Genomic DNA, 19,798 nt, shown 5'->3' on the forward strand with positions numbered 1-19,798 from the left:
TAAAAAAAAAAACGCTATGCGTTGCCAGGTGTTTCATCAGTTACCTCCTTTGCACAGTATCACAGTATCAGCTTAAAGCACTTGTTGCAGGCTGCAGAGTTTGCATCTTTTGCTGTGAAGTACAGCCAGACTTTTGACCACTTCGCCTTGGGCATTTTTAATCTGTAGCTCTGCTCTAAAAGAACCTACGCACCGGGGCCCGCCTACTATACTTGGAAACGTAAAATGATTGGCTAGAATCTGAAGTGTATTACAGCTCAGGAAAAAAAAGCACCGAAATAAAGCACTGAAATGTGCGCTGCTTTTCGGTCTGGTTACTACCGTTTATGTCAGAACCGGTGCCATAATGGCACCGGATACCGGTACCCATCCCTACTAGCAAATGGTGGCAGGAAACCAGGAGGGGTTCTGGCACACTCCTCTTTATAGAAGGTCTCTAAATCTTTTATGTTGCTTCAGCTCTCTCTACAGATTGTCCATAGGATTGAGGGCTGTTGAAGTTTTGTCTGCATTAATAATGGAGGCTTTAGAAGAGATTAAGATTTCTCAGCCAGATTTATTTCAGTAAATATCGGGTGACTGTAGCTCAGGAGCAGGTCAAATACTGATTGGAAGCTTGGTGGTTCGATCCCTGGCTCCTCCAGTCTGCATGTCAAGTGTCCTTGGGGAAGATACTAACCCCAAGTTGCTCTCCGATGCATCCATCGGACTGTGAATGTGTGCAAATGTTGTTAGAAAAGCACTCAGTTTAGAGACAGTACTTGTGTGATTGGGTGAATGTGGCATGTTGTATACAGCACTTTGTGCACTCCGGGAGAGTAAAAAAGCGCTATATAAGAATCAGTCCATTTAAATAATATTTATACAGTTGTGTAGAAGGACCTCTAATAACCCTGACAAAATGCAAATGCACATCATTTTTCATCTTCCTTATTAAATTTAAAGTAACTGCTTTTGAATTCCTTCTGAGGACGGCCAAAAGAGAAGATTTTTACCTACTAAAGAGCCCTGATTCTACAATTCTACAAATAACATTATAAAAATGATCTAAAATACAAATTCAGAAGTAAAAAAAAGATGTCCTTCACAGTGTGGAAAATAGACATTTATTTCATTTATTTGTTTTCTCCTACTGTAAAAGTTAAGAGCAACTCTTGAGTGGCACTAATTTAGATTTCTTTAATGTCTTTAAATTGTGACACCATTACTTTTAATTAAATACCTTCTTATACAGTAAATTAGGCATTTTAATTAAACATCGTCCATCTGTTTTTGACACGTCTGCCCACATGCTGTGACAGCAGAATAATTAAATGTCTATATTCTTTCCAAACACATGCAGCACACGTCAAAACAAGCTTAAATTGTTCTGTTAAAGCTAATAAGAACAACTGGAAGACTGTTTAAGTATCTGTGCAACACAACTAAATGAACTCCCTCTTAAAAATGTGCTTTTAGAGTTTTGGACTTCTGGCTTCCAGTATGATCTTGTTATTGGTCCTTTAAGCCAGTACAACAGAAACAAAAGATTTAAAAAATTAAAAAACATTTCTGTTATATAATGTCTGTTTATTTTTGTGTTTATTGTTATATTCTCGACCCTTGTTTCATTTCAAAAAGGTACGTTATTATGACTAGTAAGTTTGCCACAAGCCAAATCAGCATTGTTTGTGTCTTCCTGCTGCCCCCTAGTGTAAAATAAATTAAAAGTTGCTGTTAATTCCTTGAGTGACATAAATCGGCTCAAATCTCAGTTTCAATCTGATCTTCAACTAAATGTACTACTGCAGTGAACACATTCACAAATCCTTTAAGCATCTTTTAACCAAGTTATCAACATAAATTACGATCTGTAATAATAAATAAATATAAATTTGTCAGGTGTTAAGATCCCCAGTATGTAAAATGGCACTAATAATGCTGATAGTGTATTTATAAGGCCAAATGGTATTTAGTTTGCGACTTTCTTGGGTCCAAAAGTTTGAATAGAGATTTCAGGTTAACCACAATTTTGAAATTTCATTCAGTTGTTAAAATTATTAAAATTTATTAAAGATGCTAAAGTGTAATTTTTGAACTCTGATTAATCACTAAATCACTAAAATTCCAAAAATGTTAGGACACTGTGTAAAAAGTAACTATAAAGAATTCAACGATTAAAGTCCAAACTGTACTCACAAAAGAACAAATATTTAAACTGAGACATTTACTTATGTCATAAAATATATTGGTTTATTTTGAATTTTATGACCGCAACATGTCTCCAAAGTTGGGATACGGAAACAGTGTAAATGAAAATGTAAGTGGTACTGAAAACCAACTCATTAGCTTAACTGGCAACAGGTCAGTAACATGACTGGGTGTAAAAAGAGCATCTCAGAGAGGCAGTTTCTTCTTTGCTTTATGCACATCCACATTGTGCCTTTGCAGATGGTCAAGCTGCCAATCAGTGCTGAAAGGTATATACAGGTTTTAGAGGATATGCTCCCATCCAGACATCATTTACATGGATGTCTGTGTGTATTTCAGCCAGAATGAAAACTACGACAAAGAAGACTCAGTGCTGTTGAAAAGCTAGAATCCTGTATCAGAAAAGAATGAACTGTTGCTAACTGTGGTTAAACAGTTAGCAGGTGTTTTCTTGACATTTTACACAGGTTGTATAACCAGAGTTATATTCATTGATGTTAAATTGTTAAGCATTTTCAACCTGTGCTCTACGACAGCAATAATCAAAGCAGCCAACACTCACTTGTCTTCTGCACCCAGAGGAAAGCTGGGGAGTGCTGAACTGTTTTTTACCTCACTCTGCTCCACATCATCAGACCTTAGCAAAACCAGTATGTTGGCATGGTTACACATCAGTGCCCCCTTAAAATGGTAATGCCAGATAGATAAGTTGGTTTCTCGTGGCTGGTTTGGAAAAATAAATCTCATGTCCGATGGAATAGAAATTGTAATGTAAGTGACTGAATGTATAACTAACATGACAACAACCATTTTTAAAAATGCTTCAACAAACTAATGAGTCTCTTCTCTTCACAATTTCAAATTCAGTCTGTTAAAAAAGCTCATCACACTATTCAAAGATTAGCTTTAGCAGGAAGTTTTTGTATTCTGTAAAGGTGTCCTGACCTAAAAAACACAAGTGAAATGCATTTGTGTTCCCCTGAAGAGAGGGCAGAGACCTCACTACAGGAAACCTGGACACTACACCACCTGGGCTCATTGCTTTTTCTCTTTGCCATTAAGCCGAGTCATCATTTCACAGCTACGACATTGACTACTCTGGCTCTCAGTCTCATTACTGAAATGTTCAGCTTGTTTCAAGTGGACCTAAACCTAAACTTAATAGCGACGAAGTTAAAAATATAATAATACACAAACAATAATTACAGAAATTAATAGAGCAACGACACGTGGAATGTCACAGTCACAAATTGTACTAAATGAATCAAAACACAATTTTGTAATATTGCATTAAAAAAAGTTTGCATTTCCTGTGTCCTAATCCTTTTAGAGTTTGAGACATTAAAATCGGATCAACAAGAGGGGCAATCAGTGAACCCTCGAAATAAGCAGATTAAAGCTTCGCTATTTATCTTATTCCAAAAACAAACCGCACTCAGTGACTCTGGGTGGTTCATTGTGGCTTAAACCAATTGAATTTTGTTCCCTTGGTTATATTTCACAGCCCGGTGAAATTATTTTCTACCTAAATTCCATTGTGACAGTTTAGGTTATTGTTATGAGGGATTACTGTGCGCTTATGGAAGGAAACAGGTGGCACCTTTGTCATTAAAAAGTGAATATACAGAGCTCCAGGTAGTAGTATTGAGACATTTAAAGACTGGATAGAAGAAACATTTATTGAAATAGCTCGCAAAAAAGTTTTCATTTGTGGAGACTTCAATATTGATTTGCTAAACCCAAATAAACATAAAACCACTGAGGAATTTATAAACACAATGCACTGTATGAATCTATTCCCTAAAATTACTAGACCTACCAGGATTACATCACATTGTGCAACTCTCATAGACAACATTTTTGCAAATGACATTGAAAATAAGACTGTAAGTGGACTCCTGATTAACGACATAAGTGACCATCTTCCAATTTTTACAATCTATGATAGGAATTACAAGATCAATAAAATGGACAGTAAAAAAGAGTACAGACGAGTAAGAACAGAAGAAAGAATGAATGCATTTAAAAAAGATTTATTGAAGGAAAACTGGGGTGAAGTATATCAGGAACAGGACGTTAATAGTGCTTATAATAAATTCCTTAGAATATTTACATTACTGTACAATACCAACTGTCCAATAAAGCAATATAGTAGGAAACAGAAATATATGGACTGTCCATGGATAACAAAAGGTCTGCAAAATGCATGTATAAAGAAAAATGCTCTATACAGAGAGTTCTTAAGAACGAGAACTAAAGATGCTGAAATCAGATACAAAAGATATAAAAATAGGTTAACTAATATACTTAGATTTAGTAAAAAGGAATACTATAAGAAGCAATTAGATATAAATAGAAATAATAATAAAAGATTATGGGAAATCCTGAACAGTGTTATAAAATGTGGGACTGGACAAAAGAACTATCCCAAGTATTTCATTTGTAATGACCATGAAGAATACAATATGGATGTTGTGGCAAATAGTCTCAATGAATTCTTTGTAACTGCTGGACCAAATTTAGCAAGAACAATCACTCATCCTGGGAAAGCACAGGAAAAACCCGATACACTGATTGACAGAAATCCATATTCTATGTTTCTCACAGCCGTTGATGAAAATGAAGTTCTTGAAATTGTCAAAAAATGTAAAAATCACAAATCTTTGGATTGTAATGATATTGATATGATAGTGGTTAAAAGAGTCATTGAGGCTATTATAAAACCATTTACATACATCTGTAATTTATCATTTCAAACTGGTCGATTTCCAGACAGAATGAAAATAGCAAAAGTTATACCTCTATACAAATCTGGAAACAAACACCATTTCACAAACTACAGGCCTGTCTCTTTACTACCTCAATTCTCAAAAGTTCTTGAAAAACTGTTTAAAAACAGACTGGAAAAATTTATAGATAAACATAAACTACTCACTGAGAGTCAGTACGGATTCAGATCAAGCAGATCAACATCATCTGCACTATTAGATTCAATAGAATACATCACAAATTCCATAGACAAAAAGCAATATGTGGCTGGGTTATTCATAGACTTGACAAAGGCATTTGACACTATAGATCATGATATATTAATAAGAAAACTGGAACGTTATGGTGTCAGAGGGGTAGTTTTAGATTGGGTCCGGAGTTATTTAAGTGACAGAAAGCAGTTTGTGAAAATAAATGGTGGTTGCTCCTTATGTATGGACATTGCTTGTGGTGTACCCCAAGGGTCAGTTTTGGGTCCAAAATTCTTCAACTTGTACATTAACGACATCTGTAAAGTGTCCAAAGTATTAAAAATGGTTCTCTTTGCTGACGATACAAACATTTTTTGCTCTGGTGATGATCTGCAGAATTTATTGGAGGATATGACTAATGAAATAAGTAAAGTGAAGTTCTGGCTTGATAAAAACAAATTATCATTAAATTTGAATAAATCTAAACTTATGTTATTTGGAAATAGTAGTTTAAATACTAATGCAAAGATTCAAATAAATGGTGTTGATATTGAAAGAGTCAGTGAAAATAAATTTCTGGGGGTAATAATAGATGAAAAACTTAACTGGAGAGCTCACGTAAGATATATTCATTCCAAAGTATCACGAAGCATTGCAGTACTAAACAAGGCAAAACAGGTATTCGACAGAACATCACTTCATATTCTCTACTGTTCACTGGTTTCACCATACTTAAGCTATTGTGCAGAGGTCTGGGGCAATAACTATAAAACCACATTACATTCACTTTTTACTCTTCAAAAGAAAGCAATTCGAATCATCCACAATGCAGGTTATAGGGAACATACAAACTCACTATTTTTGCAGTCTGAAATATTGAAAATTGACGATATAGTGAAATTCCAAACAGCACAAATTCTATTCAAAGCAAAAAATAAAGAACTGCCAGGTAATATTCAGAGTATGTTTTTGTTGAAAGAAGGAAGTTATAATTTAAGGGGTTTTTGTAACTTCAAAACAATGAAGGTACGTACTACAAGAAAAGGCTTTTGTGTTTCTGTTCAAGGAGTGAAACTATGGAACAAACTGAATATGGAATTAAAGCAATGTCCAAACATAAAACTGTTCAAAAAGAGTTATAAAAATATGATCTTCTCGATCTATAAAGAAAAGGAAAATATTTAAATTAAGTGAATGTCTCTATTTAAAAACAAACAAACAAAAAATTCATGATGTGATATTATAGTATATAGTATATCAGAAATCTGTTCACTATTTTTATTACAAATTATATCAGTAAGGAAGCTGACTAAATATTCACTGATAATTTATGGGACAGGGGTGGGATTAAATAAGTGTATACTTCTTCCCACTCCCTTTCAACATGTAAATTAATCAGAATGTTTTTTTGTATGTAATTTGTATAGTATATTTTTTTTTCTCTCATTTCTTTTCTAAATGTACTTGTATATTGTTCACATGTTGAAATAAATTACCAATCAATCAATCAATCAATCAATCTCCAGCTAGCTACTATGAAAGCTCCATTTGAGAAAAAGGCCACGCATATCTGAAGATATGTTTATATAGTTTCATCAAGGGAATATGTGACAAAATACAGGAAATCCCTAATCACACAGAGTAAACACTGGTAATTGGATACCCTAATTACTTCACTCAAACATAAAAGATTATGTGGATCAGGTCTTGGTGCCGGATGGCCTGCTGCATCCAGGATACTTAAATCAGGATTTGATTGTGTTTATCTCTAAAAGAAATCAAAGCACCGTGCTTTCAATCTTATGTTAAAGCTAATAAGAGCAAGTGGAGGATTGTGTATGTGCGGGAAGCCAATTATCAGTCTGACACAAAGTGAGGGCCCACACACACAAACATATTTACTAAGCTGGCAGTTCACGCTAATCTAGGTTATCAAATTACTTTCAACTTTTTCCACATTTCTTTCCTCCTACTCTCAGTTTCTCTTTCTTCTTGCCAAATGAGAAACTTTTTCGTCTGATTTCAGTCAGAGTTGATGGACCTTTGCTTAAAAAAAATGACAGCAAGCACACAAACGAGCAGAAAACTTCGGAAGTTTGCTTTTACCCGTTTTTCGGTGAAGTTGTCAGTTTTGAACAAATACTGGGAGGCAGTAAAGTCAGCGCCTGTCTGCTCCCCACCCACCTCCTCGCTCTTCTTCTTTTGCTCCCAGGATGTCTACAAGGCCTCAAACTAGTGAAGCTCCAGCTGTTCAAGGCTCAACAAGCCTCTAACACACACATGCACACACTTCCACCCCTCACTACTCCTCTTATTGATTACCAGCCAGCAACATGGATAGCTTTTTGTTCCTGAGCGCCTCTCCTTTGTTTTCATTTAGCGCTCCGTTAGTGTGCAGTGGGAGATGGATAATTGCAGGGTTCATGCTGGGGCTGGATAGAGGCCGCCTCCAAGGGTGATTAATATTCCTGGGAAATATTTTGGCTCTCTAGAGGCCTCATCCAAGCTTCAAATACCTGTATCTTTTATTAATGATTCACTTCGCTCTGCTTTATTAGGCCACCTCTGATAAGTAACACTATTCTCAGTTTGGTAGGAGGCTTATACATTTCCAAAAAGAAGAAAAAAAGAAAAACCCATGCTAAGTTGCTTGAAGTTCATTCGCTCCTTCTTTTAAAAAAATTCTTACAAAACGATCTCTTTGTATCTGACTCCCTTTTGTCACTTTTGATTCACTGTCTTAGTCGCTATTCTCAGAAGAGGTGTTGGAACAAGATGGCTCATACAGCGTCTCTCTGTAAGTGAAGAACAGGGAGATCCCGAAGCACCATTCTGGCTAATAGTGATAAAATATACCAGAGTGGAACCTTGTTAAGTTCGAGAAGCTGCAGTTCACTTTTCAGCTGATACACAGCGAGGTCATACATATTGACTTCCACTCCCTGAAGGCCCCTGCTGTGAATAAGACTGTCCCTCAGGCAACTCGCCTTATTAAAAGAGAGTTAAGGCAGTGTCCGAGGAAGGGCTTTTTTAAAAGTGACACTTTCAACTCTGAGATGACTGAACAGTCTGAAACCTAAGCAGCTGTGGGGGGATTCTGGTTTGGTGTGTAGAGAGAGAATCCTGTGACTCAAGTGCTCCTGTATGGATTCTTTTTGATGAGGACCTCTTGACTGAGATAGTGAAGCTGAAATAGCTCACTTGGGAGAGTGCTAGACTGAAGATCTGAAGGTCCCATTCCAATACTGGGTTTTAGCAGCAGAAAGGCTGCTTCTGCAGAAGGCACAGGTGGGACAATAAAACACGTTTCCTATTGAAATTACTTTTCTTTGCATGCAAATGTTGGGAATTTTTGAGTCTTTTTTCCGCAATGGTTTAAATCTTCTAGGATAAAATGTAAAACATCTAAAGAAGCTGACATTTCAAAAGCATCTTCTGAAAAAATGAAATGCAGTGATTTGTGTAAAATTTAGGAGAGCTATTCCTGAACTTAAAAAGAAATTACACAAAAGCTTGTCTAAGAGAATTCAGGCTGTGACAAAGAATAAAGGCACTCATATCAGATACTGACTAAACTTATTAGAATTATACAAACTCTGGTTTTGCCTTATATACAGTATTTCCATGTATGTTTGTAAGTTTTCAATCAATAGGTTTTTCCATTTCCCCAAAGGTGGGTAAGGTGAGCTGCTTGTTATTGTTTTAGTGTTAATATACAGATAATTTAGCTTTTAGGCTCCGTTGATCTCATTCCAGTAACCAGCTGTGCTTTGCAGCGGCTGATATCAGCTACCTCACTGTCATACAGGCACAGGACAGCATGGTGGCTTTTTGTTTTCATGGCTGCCACTTGTAAGTCAGCAGATTTAAATAAGGACTCTCTTTAAAATTTAAAAAACTGATTTCCAAAAATCTGACCTTTAACCTCTCCATGTCTCTTTTGAAACAAGGAATGTTCACAAGGAAAAGTATTTTGGCGACAGTGTATGTTTTATGACGTCTTGTGGAAACAGACTTCCAGAGTGTTACTTTTATACTGCATACACTGCGCACAAATTACAACACTGAATTTTGCTCAATTACAAATGCTGGTGTTTACTCAGTAAGAAAAACAAGTTGGTGGTCGTCTGCTTTCTCTTCCTGCTGGACAGAGCCCTCGACGTGCATGATGTCAGAGTGGATCAGCTGGTCGGCCTGCAGCGTGTCCTGCGGGATGGGGATGAGATCTCGAGAGCGATATGTCAAACAGTATCCCGAGGACGGCTCGCTCTGCCAGCTCAACACTGAGGAGACAGAGAAGTGTGTTGTCAACGATGAATGCTGTGAGTCTGTTTTTTCTCCCGTATGAACAGATTGACCCAACCAACCAAATTAACAATGCCTTTAATTTGAGCCAGCTGCTACATTTCTTTTTCGCACAGAGTTTAATGTAGCCTGTCGTCTTTAAATTAGAGCATCTAATTTCACCGTGTTTAATATGCAAAATAGTCCAACCAAAAAAAGAAAAAACGTTGTCAAAGAAGCATAAAAGAACAAAGTGAAAAAATAATGACATAAATGAAATAAATAATGCACATTTAATTGGTGAATAAGGTGTATTTCATGGCCGTAACATAGTTTAGAACACATGTATTTATGCTCCTAATAAAAACATGAAAGTAGCAGCGAAGTTACTTCAGCAATTTTATCTGGATGTTAGCATTAACATGCACTGGTGCCAGAAAATGTGTGTAGCTGATAAGGAAGTTGTTCCTATAGAGCCGATATAAGGTTGCCAGATCGTATCTGTTGGGTAGGATATATGTGATTTTTCTCTGAGGGCATTCAGGCAGCCATTTCTGATATCCATTTTGAAACAGAGTGGGGGGACTGGACTTCTCTTAATGCAGTGCACTTTCTGCAAACATCCATCTGTCCATCTATCCATCCATTATCTACTGCAAATCCAGGACTAGGTCATGGGGCAGCGTTCTAAGCAGAGATGCCAGACTCCCTCTCCTCACCAACACCTCCAGATCACCTGGGGGATGTCAGTGGTTGCATTACACCTACTTTACACACCAAGAAATGTTCTCCAACTCTCACTTTGGGTTACAAATGTAATAACATAAGTAAAGTCACTTACATTTTTACATAAAAACAGGTTTTAGAAGTAGTAAAAAGTAAAAATGTGTTTTGTAGTCTAGGAGGAGTCTGACTGGCTCAGATCTCTGAGATCAACAGACAGAGGAAGCTTTTTATAATTCCCCCTGTAGTGTGGCTGAAGAGTGTGTAACTTGATAAACAGTAATAGCAACAGAGGTTATGAGCTAACTGACCCACATGGATGCCTTTTGTGCCTGAGTCTTGTTACACTGTCCATGCCAGTGGCTTCATTGCCGTAGTGTCTGTTGCTTCTTTGTAGTTTGATAGGAGTCGATATTGCACTATTTGTGATCATCTTTGTTTGTGATGTTTTTATTGAATTCATGAGAGACACGCTGAGCAGATATGGCTATTCAAGGTCGTCAGACTTCTAGCTTTGTTCCTGGTATTCACTAAGTGAATGATGGGGAAGGTTATCTGTCTTGTATAAAACATGTGCTCTGTATTTGTAAATTTGGAGAGTAGCCTGTTTTATCTCTTGAGTACATTTGCATATTAAAGGAGCAAGGAGTTTTTCTTATTAATGGTCAGAATTAAGTGGAAACTGAAGGAGAGGCAGATCTATAAGCTCTTTATAAAAATACAGAGTAGAAACCATCGTATTTACATCACAGTGATGGCTTTTTTTTAGGTTTTTTTAAAGGCAAAAAGAGTGTTTTTTCTCCTACTTGTCCTCTATTATTGATCGGTCGGTCAAATTTGCACAGTAGTTATTCCACTGTGCTTAAAATACTAACATATATTAACTGAAAGTGAACTAACGATACATTTTTGCCGTAAATGTTCAATTTTGAGCTGAAACTGATGGATGGAGATGGTTTTTGTATTCTGTCCTTCCAACAGCACCCAGCAGCTGCGTGGTGACTGAGTGGGGGGAGTGGGATCCCTGCAGCGTCACCTGCGGGATAGGCATGAGAAGAAGGGAGCGTATGGTAAAGATGCCCCCTATAGATGGATCCATGTGTAAGACCGAGGTAGCTGAAGTGGAGAAATGCATGATGCCAGAATGCCGTGAGTCAACAGTTGCTGTTTTGTCATATGTTGTTTTTTTGCATGAGCATTTGTTGGTATATTAGCACTTCATTTGCATTTTATTTTAGCTGACTGTAATGAATGAGCAAATACTATAATTACGTGTGTGTATCACTTAAACCAGATACCATCCCCTGCATGCTGTCGCCTTGGTCGGAGTGGAGTGAGTGTAGTGTCACATGTGGACGGGGGATCCGAACACGGCAGAGGATGCTGAAGTCTGATCCTGCAGAGTGCACTGAAGAGCTGGAGCAGACAGAGAAGTGCATGCTTCCTGAGTGTCGTAAGTGCTCTTTTGTTGTTGTTGTTGTTCTTCTTCTTCTTCTTCTTAGGTAGATACCGGGTACAGCTCACACTCTCACATCTAAAACCAGTCAAACACAAAAGAGCGCTGAAGATTAAACGATCCCTGTTTGCATTAACTGAACAGGATTACATGAGAAAAGTGGAGACTAAATATTTGAAAGTAATACAGAAAGCCAGAGTATATTAATATAGTAACTAGTTACCTATTAATGCTAATATCTGATCACATCAGCTCAATGCATTTGGAAATTTGGAGGTGGTCAAGATAACCTGCTGAAATTCAAACTGACCATTAAAACGGTGACTAACATTGCTTTAAGTGACTTTATATTTCAGAAACTGCTGATCTACCAGGTTTTTCCCACGTAACTATCTCTACGGTTTGCAAATAATAGTGGGAAAAAGAGATCCAAATATCCGATGAGCAGCATTTCTCTGTGAGAAAATGCCTTGTTGATGCCAGAGGTCAGAAGAGAAAGGCGAGAATGCTTTAAGCTGATAGGAAGGCAACAGTAATTCAAAATAGCCACTTGTTACAACCATGGGATGCAGAAGAGCATCTCTAAACTCGCAGCACATTGAACTTTAAAGCAAATAGGCTACAAAAGACCACATCGAATGCCACTCCTGTCAGCTAATATTAACAAACTGAGGCTATTTTGCACAGACTCACCAAAAGTGGACAATAGAAGACTGGATGTTCTGATGAGCTCACCGAATCTATGCCAGAAGGAGTTAAGGCAAAAGAGATCCCAATATGATAAACTGTGAACTGATTCCTGATTTTTTTGTGTTTTCATTTCAACTACAACTTCAGCTGATATGTAATAATGGTGTCCTTTCTACAAAGATCCCTAAGAATGCAGGAAATAAGAGTCTCATCCTCCATATTTCCTCAGATAGGACCCTGGACTTCATCTGTGCCCCTCCTAATGCTCAAACAAAACCTACCCCCTGAGGTATCAACCTCAAAAGTCACATTTTGGTCAGGCTTTAATGATATTACTAAGAAAGGTGTTAAAACGTTTTTTTTCTTTTCTTTTCTTGTTTGACTATAGAAGGGGCTAGTTAATCAGGGTGTCAGTGATTTCCTCCAGGACTAAAACAGTGGCGCTGCCACACTTACTAGACATAAATCACACACAGCACAGAGTCATTCCCATCTTCATAGCCAAAGAGTAAGATTTATTCTCCTTGCCTACAGTGTATTTCAGTAATTATTTAACATGCCCCCATCACTTTTTCTCAGACTTGGGGACTATGTGGAGTCATATGTCATTGCTTAAGAGCTGAAACTTGCAGAGCAGGGGACTGGCAGAGAATTGACAATAGTAATCACTTGCCTTTGAGCACAGCAAAAATTTTTGGTATGATAAATTAGTCACAAACCGTTTTGTCGTGTTGAAGATGTAGCAACTTTGCATGAAATGAATTCAGCCCATTCACCTAAATTGACCACATGCCACATGTGACTAGTAGCACTATAGTGTGACAAAAACATGACTGAACACCATATTGGATTGGTCATTTCCAATCACGATATAGCATGCACTGCTGGCTTTTAGAAATCTTTTATCTGCATTAACTTTATAATTTTGGTATAAAAGTGAGCAGCTGCCGTGCTCATTAGGAGTTGATCTGTTTAATGTGAATACACTAGTTGCATGTACATCCAGACAGACACAAAAGTTAAGTCTTAGGCTACGTTCACACTGCAGGTCTTAATGCTCAATTCCGATTTTTTGATCAAATCCGATTTTTTTGTCTGCTCGTTCACACTACAAATAAAATGCGACAGAAAACGCGCTCTAGTGTGAACGCTCAAAGCGGCCCGCATGCGCAAAAGAAGACTTCACACACAACGCGCTCTGTTTAGACCCAGAGCAAACAGTATTGTTTGACTGATGGCCGTTAATATAAAGACTTCCGACTTTACGTTTCCCAATTTTTGCTTTAAGTTATTTTGTTATTTACATAATAATGTAAATAACCTAATAATTATCCTTATTGCTGTTTTAGAGGAGCAGTGCTTCAAAGGATAGTTGCAGATTTCTGTCAGAATCTGCAGATTATACAGAACAAATAAAATGTTCACGTTTCTCCAACGTTGTCTTCCCAACAGTTTCACTGACATCTACACGGGATGGCCAGGAAGCGTTCGCGATGTCTTCTCGGGCGCTTCTCCGGTGCTGATAATTGGCGTCTGTCTTGTGACGTAAAAGACAGATTTAATGCGACATGACCGTTCAAACAGCAGTCGCTTTCTAAAACATCGGATATGTATCGAATTCAGTACCACATACGAAAGTGACCCAGATCGGATTTGAAAATATCGGATTTGCGCCGTTCACACTGTCATACCATGATCGGATATGGGTCGCATAGGGTCAAACAAATCGGATTTGATGCGCTTTCGCCTGCAGTGTGAACGTAGCCTTAGTTATCAAATTTCAAACTCAAATTCAAATTTTATTTGTCACACACACACAACCATACACAGTATGACATGGGGGTGAAATGCTTGTAGCTGTACAATGCCCGACCATTAAATGACAGAAGAAAAGTTTTACAATATTTACAATTTACAGTTTACTACAGAATTTACAAATTAACTTAGGAATTTACAGTAAAGAATGTGCAAATAGCAGAAGAGATTATAAAGATTATAAATTATAGGAATTATAGGATTATAGGAAATGTGTGGTGGTGCGTGTGGTGACGTGTGTGGGAGAGTCCAGTCCTACACCTGGTTCAGGGCCCGAATAGCCTGGGGGAAGAAGCTCCTCCTCATTCTCTCTGTTTTGGCCTTAAGGGAGCGGAAGCGCTTCCCAGACCTCAACAGTGAGAAGAGTCCATTGTTGGGATGGGAGAGGTCCATCATAATCTTCCTAGCTTTGGACTTGCACCGCTTGGTGTAGATGGACAGCAGGTCAGGGAGCTCTGATTGAATGATGCGTTCGGCTGAGCGCACCACTCTTTGCAGATCTCGTCTGTCCTGCTTGGTGCTGTTCCCAAACCAGGTGCAGATGTTTGACGTCAGGACACTCTCGATGGTGCAGGAGTAGAAGTTCTTGAGCACCTTCAGTGGCAGATGGAAGTCTCTAAGTCTTCTGAGGAAGAAGAGACGCTGACGGGCTTTCTTAACCAGGGTGTTGATGTGACAGGACCATGACAGGTCCTGAGTGATGTGGACACCCAGGTATCGGAAACTGTCCACTCTCTCCACTGGCGTGCCACTGATGATGAGGGGTTTGTAATTCCTCGCCTGCTTTGTAGTGAAGTCCACGATCAGCTCCTTAGTCTTGCTGATGTTTAGGAAGAGGTTATTCTCCTGGCACCAGGTCTCCAGGTTCCTAATCTCCTCCAGGTAGGCCGTCTCGATGTTGTCGGAGATCAGGCCCACAACAGCAGTGTCGTCAGCAAACTTGACAATGGAGGTGGTGTCGGATGTGGCTACACAGTCATAAGTGTACAGTGAGTACAGCAGGGGGCTTAAAACACAGCCCTGAGGCACTCCAGTGCTGAGTGAGATGGAGGGGGAGACTTGTTTTCCCACCCTCACTGATTGGGGTCTGTCTGTGAGGAAGTTGAGGATCCACTGACACAGTGATGAGCTGAGTCCTAGATCCGTCAACTTGGTGAAAAGCTTAGAGGGAATTATTGTGTTGAATGCTGAACTGTAGTCCTCGAACAGCATCCTAACATAACTCCCTCTGCCAGTGTCCAGGTGACTCAGGGATGTGTGGAGCAGGTGAGATATGGCATCGTCTGTGGAACGATTAGTCCGGTAAGCAAACTGAAGTGAGTCGATGGTGGCAGGAAGTGAAGAAGTGATGTGATCTCTCATCAGTCTTTCAAAACACTTCATTACAACTGAAGTCAGTGCTACTGGACGGTAGTCATTGTGGCAAGCGGGCTGTTGTTTCTTTGGAACAGGGACAATAATGGACTGTTTGAAGCACGTGGGAACCACAGCTTGGGCCAGGGAGAGGTTGAAGATCTCCGTGAACACTGGTGCTAGCTGGTCAGCGCAGGCTCTAAGGACCCGGCCAGGGATTGCATCTGGTCCTGCTGCCTTCCTGGTGTTCACCCTCCTGAAGGTGTTCCTCACGGCATGCTCTGTGATGACGAATGCATTTTCTTCACTGGTGCACTCCGAGCGCGCGCAGCCGTTTGTTGTTTTAATTGCTGCGGCGTCGAAGCGAGCATAAAACGTGTTCAGCTCATCAGCCAGTGAAGCATCTGCATTCATCATTGAAGAAGCTGGTCGTTTATAGTCCGTTATAGTCCGCAGTCCGCAGTTAGCATGGTGTGCAACACTCTCTTTTTTCCAGACTCTTTGTTCTGGGCTGTAACTGTAAATGTTCATCAGCACTCATGGTGTCATGCTGGTGACAGCACTGAATCAGGATCCAAGCAAAAACCAAGAAAGAAATGGATATAGAAATAGAAAAATGGTATAATAATAATATTTAAGGGCTATGTAACAATGAACCGACAAAGTCAAGACAAAAGCACACTAAGTAAATGCCAGGGAGAAGATAATAAGGTCAAGTGAGCTCACCAATCCTGGAGTAGCTCTTTTTAAATTTTGTGCCTTTATTCCTGTCTTTCCCTCCATGTTTACCTTTTCCTCTTCTCTTCCTTTTTTCCTTCCATCTATCTAGCTGTCGACTGCATGGTCTCAGAGTGGACAGAGTGGTCAGAGTGCAACAAGACCTGTGGTAAAGGACACACCATTCGGACCCGTATGATCAAAGTGGAGCCACAGTTTGGAGGCAGCTATTGTCCTGAGACCATCCAGAGGAAGAAGTGCAAGCTCCGGAAGTGTCGGCGAAAACCGATTAAGGAGGAAGAAGTGCCAGGTTGGTCGTGGTAGTCTGTTGAAACTGCTTCATGTAGCATTTAGACATTTTAACGAGCCGATGTTTTAGATGGTTAGTTGTTTTATTCCAGCAAAGCAATTTAAGTCAGGACTGAGATACTAGACAAACCCTGATATGTCCATCTGCAGCTGTTTGTTTTTGGTGGCATGGCTCCATGTGGGACCTAGCTAGTTAGACGTGAGTAACCGTATCAACAGATCCATGAGGTTACATTGGCTCGCGATGACATCGCCTGAGTTTGATTTTGTGACCTGTTTTAACTAAAGTTGTTTCCTGATAGAAATATAGAATATGTAAATATACCACATTAACAAATGTGACGCACAGACATTAAGTCTTTAGCATCCATGTCCACAACAGAAGATAGTCGATGCAAAGGGTCGAGCAAGAGTGCAGACAAGCATGAGAATACACAGAGCAGAGATGTTCAGTGAAGCTACTTTCAGCTGCTCCCTTATTCACAAGAGACTGTTAAAGTAGATAGCTCCACATGTTTTGATTTGGCCGATCATTCTTTTTGCTCTTAAAAAACACGAGATGCCCTTCCTGACGCAACCGAAGGGATTTGTCTCTCCTTCTGAGATCGAAGCCTCTGTATAAGAGAAATAATGAACAAATGTTTAAGTTCATGCAATTTCGGGATATTTTGCTTTTCCTTGTAATTTTTTCTATTAACTAAGAGTCTGTTTTATTCCATCAGGTTGCAGGATGCAGCCGTGGTCTAGCTGGACAGAGTGCACCAAACCGTGCGGGGGAGGGATCCAGGAGCGTTTCAGGGTGGCAAAGAAAAGAACAAAGTCCAAAGGCTGTAAGGACAGGAAGGAGATCCGTGCCTGTAACGCTCGGGAATGCTAGGGGGCACTGCTAAGCTACAGAGAGGCAGGGAGGTGTGCAGTGGATTAAACATGAAAATCAGAATTCATTAAAAACAGTGGTGACAGAGATTGATTTTTTTTATGTAGCTGGGAGGAGACGTACAGGATTATTATGGGTTATTATTGGAAAAATCGGAGGATTTAAGTAAGGATTTAAGAAAGGGAAGGAATAAGAAGAATAAGACATAATGACATGCTGTTTTAGTGACGATTTTGTGGACATTTAGTTAGCTGGGTTGATTTATTTTCCTTTTAGAGCATAGTGGAAGTATTAGAGAGAAAGCCTGTGTCCTGCAAAAAAAAAAGAAGAAGAAAGAAACCTGACGCTAAAGTAACCTAATACATATTTTGCAACAAACTTTAACTTTTTAGTTGGGTTTTGTTTACTCCTAGTAGGAAAGTATTTTCTGTGTATTTTCACCAATATCTCCCTGTCCTCTGCAGCACCTACAAAACATTGATTTAGCTACTAAAAATCAGGAGCTGAGCATTTTAATGAAAGCTGGATACTTTTAATGTACTGTTTATGTAAAGGCTCTACTGGGGAGAATTTAAAATTAGCATTAGCTAAGTGGATTACACGCTCTGTATTGGAAATATGTTAACCTGCTTTGTCCCTATTAAGATGCCTCCTATAACACTACCAGACAACTTTAATCTGACCATTAAATGCCATTAATTCTGTGATACTACTTTACTTTGATTTAGTGTTTCATCCAGTGCTACTGTAATATTAAGATTTCTTGCACAGGAAAAATATTAGTTCAGTGAGAGCTATTATACTCAAAAGAATATTAAGTACATCTGTACTATAAGGTCAGACACATGGTAACAGGAGGAGCAGGGTGGAAGGCAGTTGCAAAGCAGCTTGTAGTGACAGTGGAGAAGCTGGATGGATGAATGTGTAGAAGGGAATCAGCCGGGATTGTGACCGAGTGTGAAGTTGTGATCTGTCTGGAGTAATGCCATGTTTAATTATTACTCTTAGTTTGTGTGGTAAAAGGATGCAACTTCTACCTGGTTGGCTGAGGGAAAATGAAAACTACATAAAAGACAATGAGAAAACGCACTGAGTGGCTCTGTTCAAAAAGCACAAAATCCATCTTCTAGTGTGTCTAGTTCAATGACACATCACTCATTATGTAAAATGTTTAGTGCACACCAGTTTCCACTGGGCTCTGTGAAGGGCTATTTTTTGGACATGTGCAGTCACTGTAAGGGTGACAGTGAAACAGCAATTGCATTGCAGAGCCAGGATAAGTCTTCCCCTTGCTTTCAGACTTCAGGCTAAACAAACTAAGTTGGTTCTCACAAACATCAGAGGATGAGTTTATACATCCAACACAATTGGATCAGTGTAAAAGAAGCCTGTTTCTCAAAATGTTAATGTGCTACTCCAGTGTTATTGTTGTATGAAATAAACAACGTCAGATAATGGAAACAGAAACATTTTTAGGATGTATTACCCACTGCTTTAAAAATGAGCTTCGGTTCTAGTGAGAAAAAAATCCCACGGATTGAATAATTGACTGCAAACTAACTGTGAAAATCTTCTTCTTCTTTTTTTTTGCAAGACATAGATGGTAACACAGAAGTCTCTAAAAATCTGAGGATATACGTACATTCACTATCTAACCAACGCATATAAATGACACTGCTATGTAATTACTAAAAACCACTTTCCTTATGAACAGACCATTTCAGTGGAGATGTTTTATACTGTTAAAATGAGTCTTTATATACTGTACTGCTGTTTATCTGTCATTTCAGCTGATGTAGCATCAAGCCTGCGATAGCTCTCATTCTGTCAGAAGAGTTTATTTTAGCATGTTCAGAGGTGATTATGTTTTATTTGGACATCACGCTTTATCAGCTGTAGTTGCGGTCGTAAAACACTAGCGAAATGACTGTATCTGCTTTGTTCAGACGGAGCCTTAGAAGTGTCTTAGACATCTTACACATCTGCTGGCTGTAAAAGGCATATGTACTGTAGAGGATATAGAAGTTTCTACAGTATTCAAACCTGTAGGATAGATCAATGTACAGCAGACTGTTACTGGGACCTTGGTTACAACACATTTTTCCAATGTATTGTTTTTACTGCGCTTTGTGAAGATAAAATCGATCTGTAAAATCTTTTGGGGATTTTTTATTTTTATTTTTTTGCATTACTTAGCAGATTTTGTTGCATTTTTTTTATAAGAATGTCAACACAAAGGTGTGTTTTCTGTAGATGTTTTCTCTGAAGTCACTTTCTTTTATTTACAGGGCTCTTTCTTTTGTTTCTTTATGTCTGTACCATGTGACTCTTTTGTAAGAAACCACCTTTACAATAAAAAAAATGGTAAATGTGAGAGTCATGGTGTCATTGCACTAATGAAGCTCTTCCTTCAGCATGTTGTGT

The 19,798-nt window shown here is 38.8% G+C and overlaps 1 protein-coding gene across 1 annotated transcript in view; it reads left to right on the forward strand.

Moving 5' to 3' along the window:
* spon1b (spondin 1b) overlaps positions 1 to 17,685 on the forward strand; it is a 124,533-nt gene extending 106,848 nt beyond the window's left edge. Inside the window, exons 12-16 of the mRNA XM_085358706.1 lie at positions 9,302 to 9,472; positions 11,139 to 11,306; positions 11,452 to 11,610; positions 16,301 to 16,498; positions 17,220 to 17,685. Of these exons, the coding sequence (XP_085214832.1) occupies positions 9,302 to 9,472; positions 11,139 to 11,306; positions 11,452 to 11,610; positions 16,301 to 16,498; positions 17,220 to 17,374 (851 nt within the window). The 3' untranslated portion in view covers positions 17,375 to 17,685. The remainder of the gene's footprint in view (positions 1 to 9,301; positions 9,473 to 11,138; positions 11,307 to 11,451; positions 11,611 to 16,300; positions 16,499 to 17,219) is intronic.
* Positions 17,686 to 19,798: the final 2,113 nt, after the last annotated feature.

This window comes from Diplotaxodon limnothrissa, linkage group LG7 (assembly GCF_057381915.1).
Source record: "Diplotaxodon limnothrissa isolate DT_005_m linkage group LG7, D_limnothrissa_male_GT1.1, whole genome shotgun sequence".
Taxonomy (NCBI): Eukaryota; Metazoa; Chordata; class Actinopteri; order Cichliformes; family Cichlidae; genus Diplotaxodon; species Diplotaxodon limnothrissa.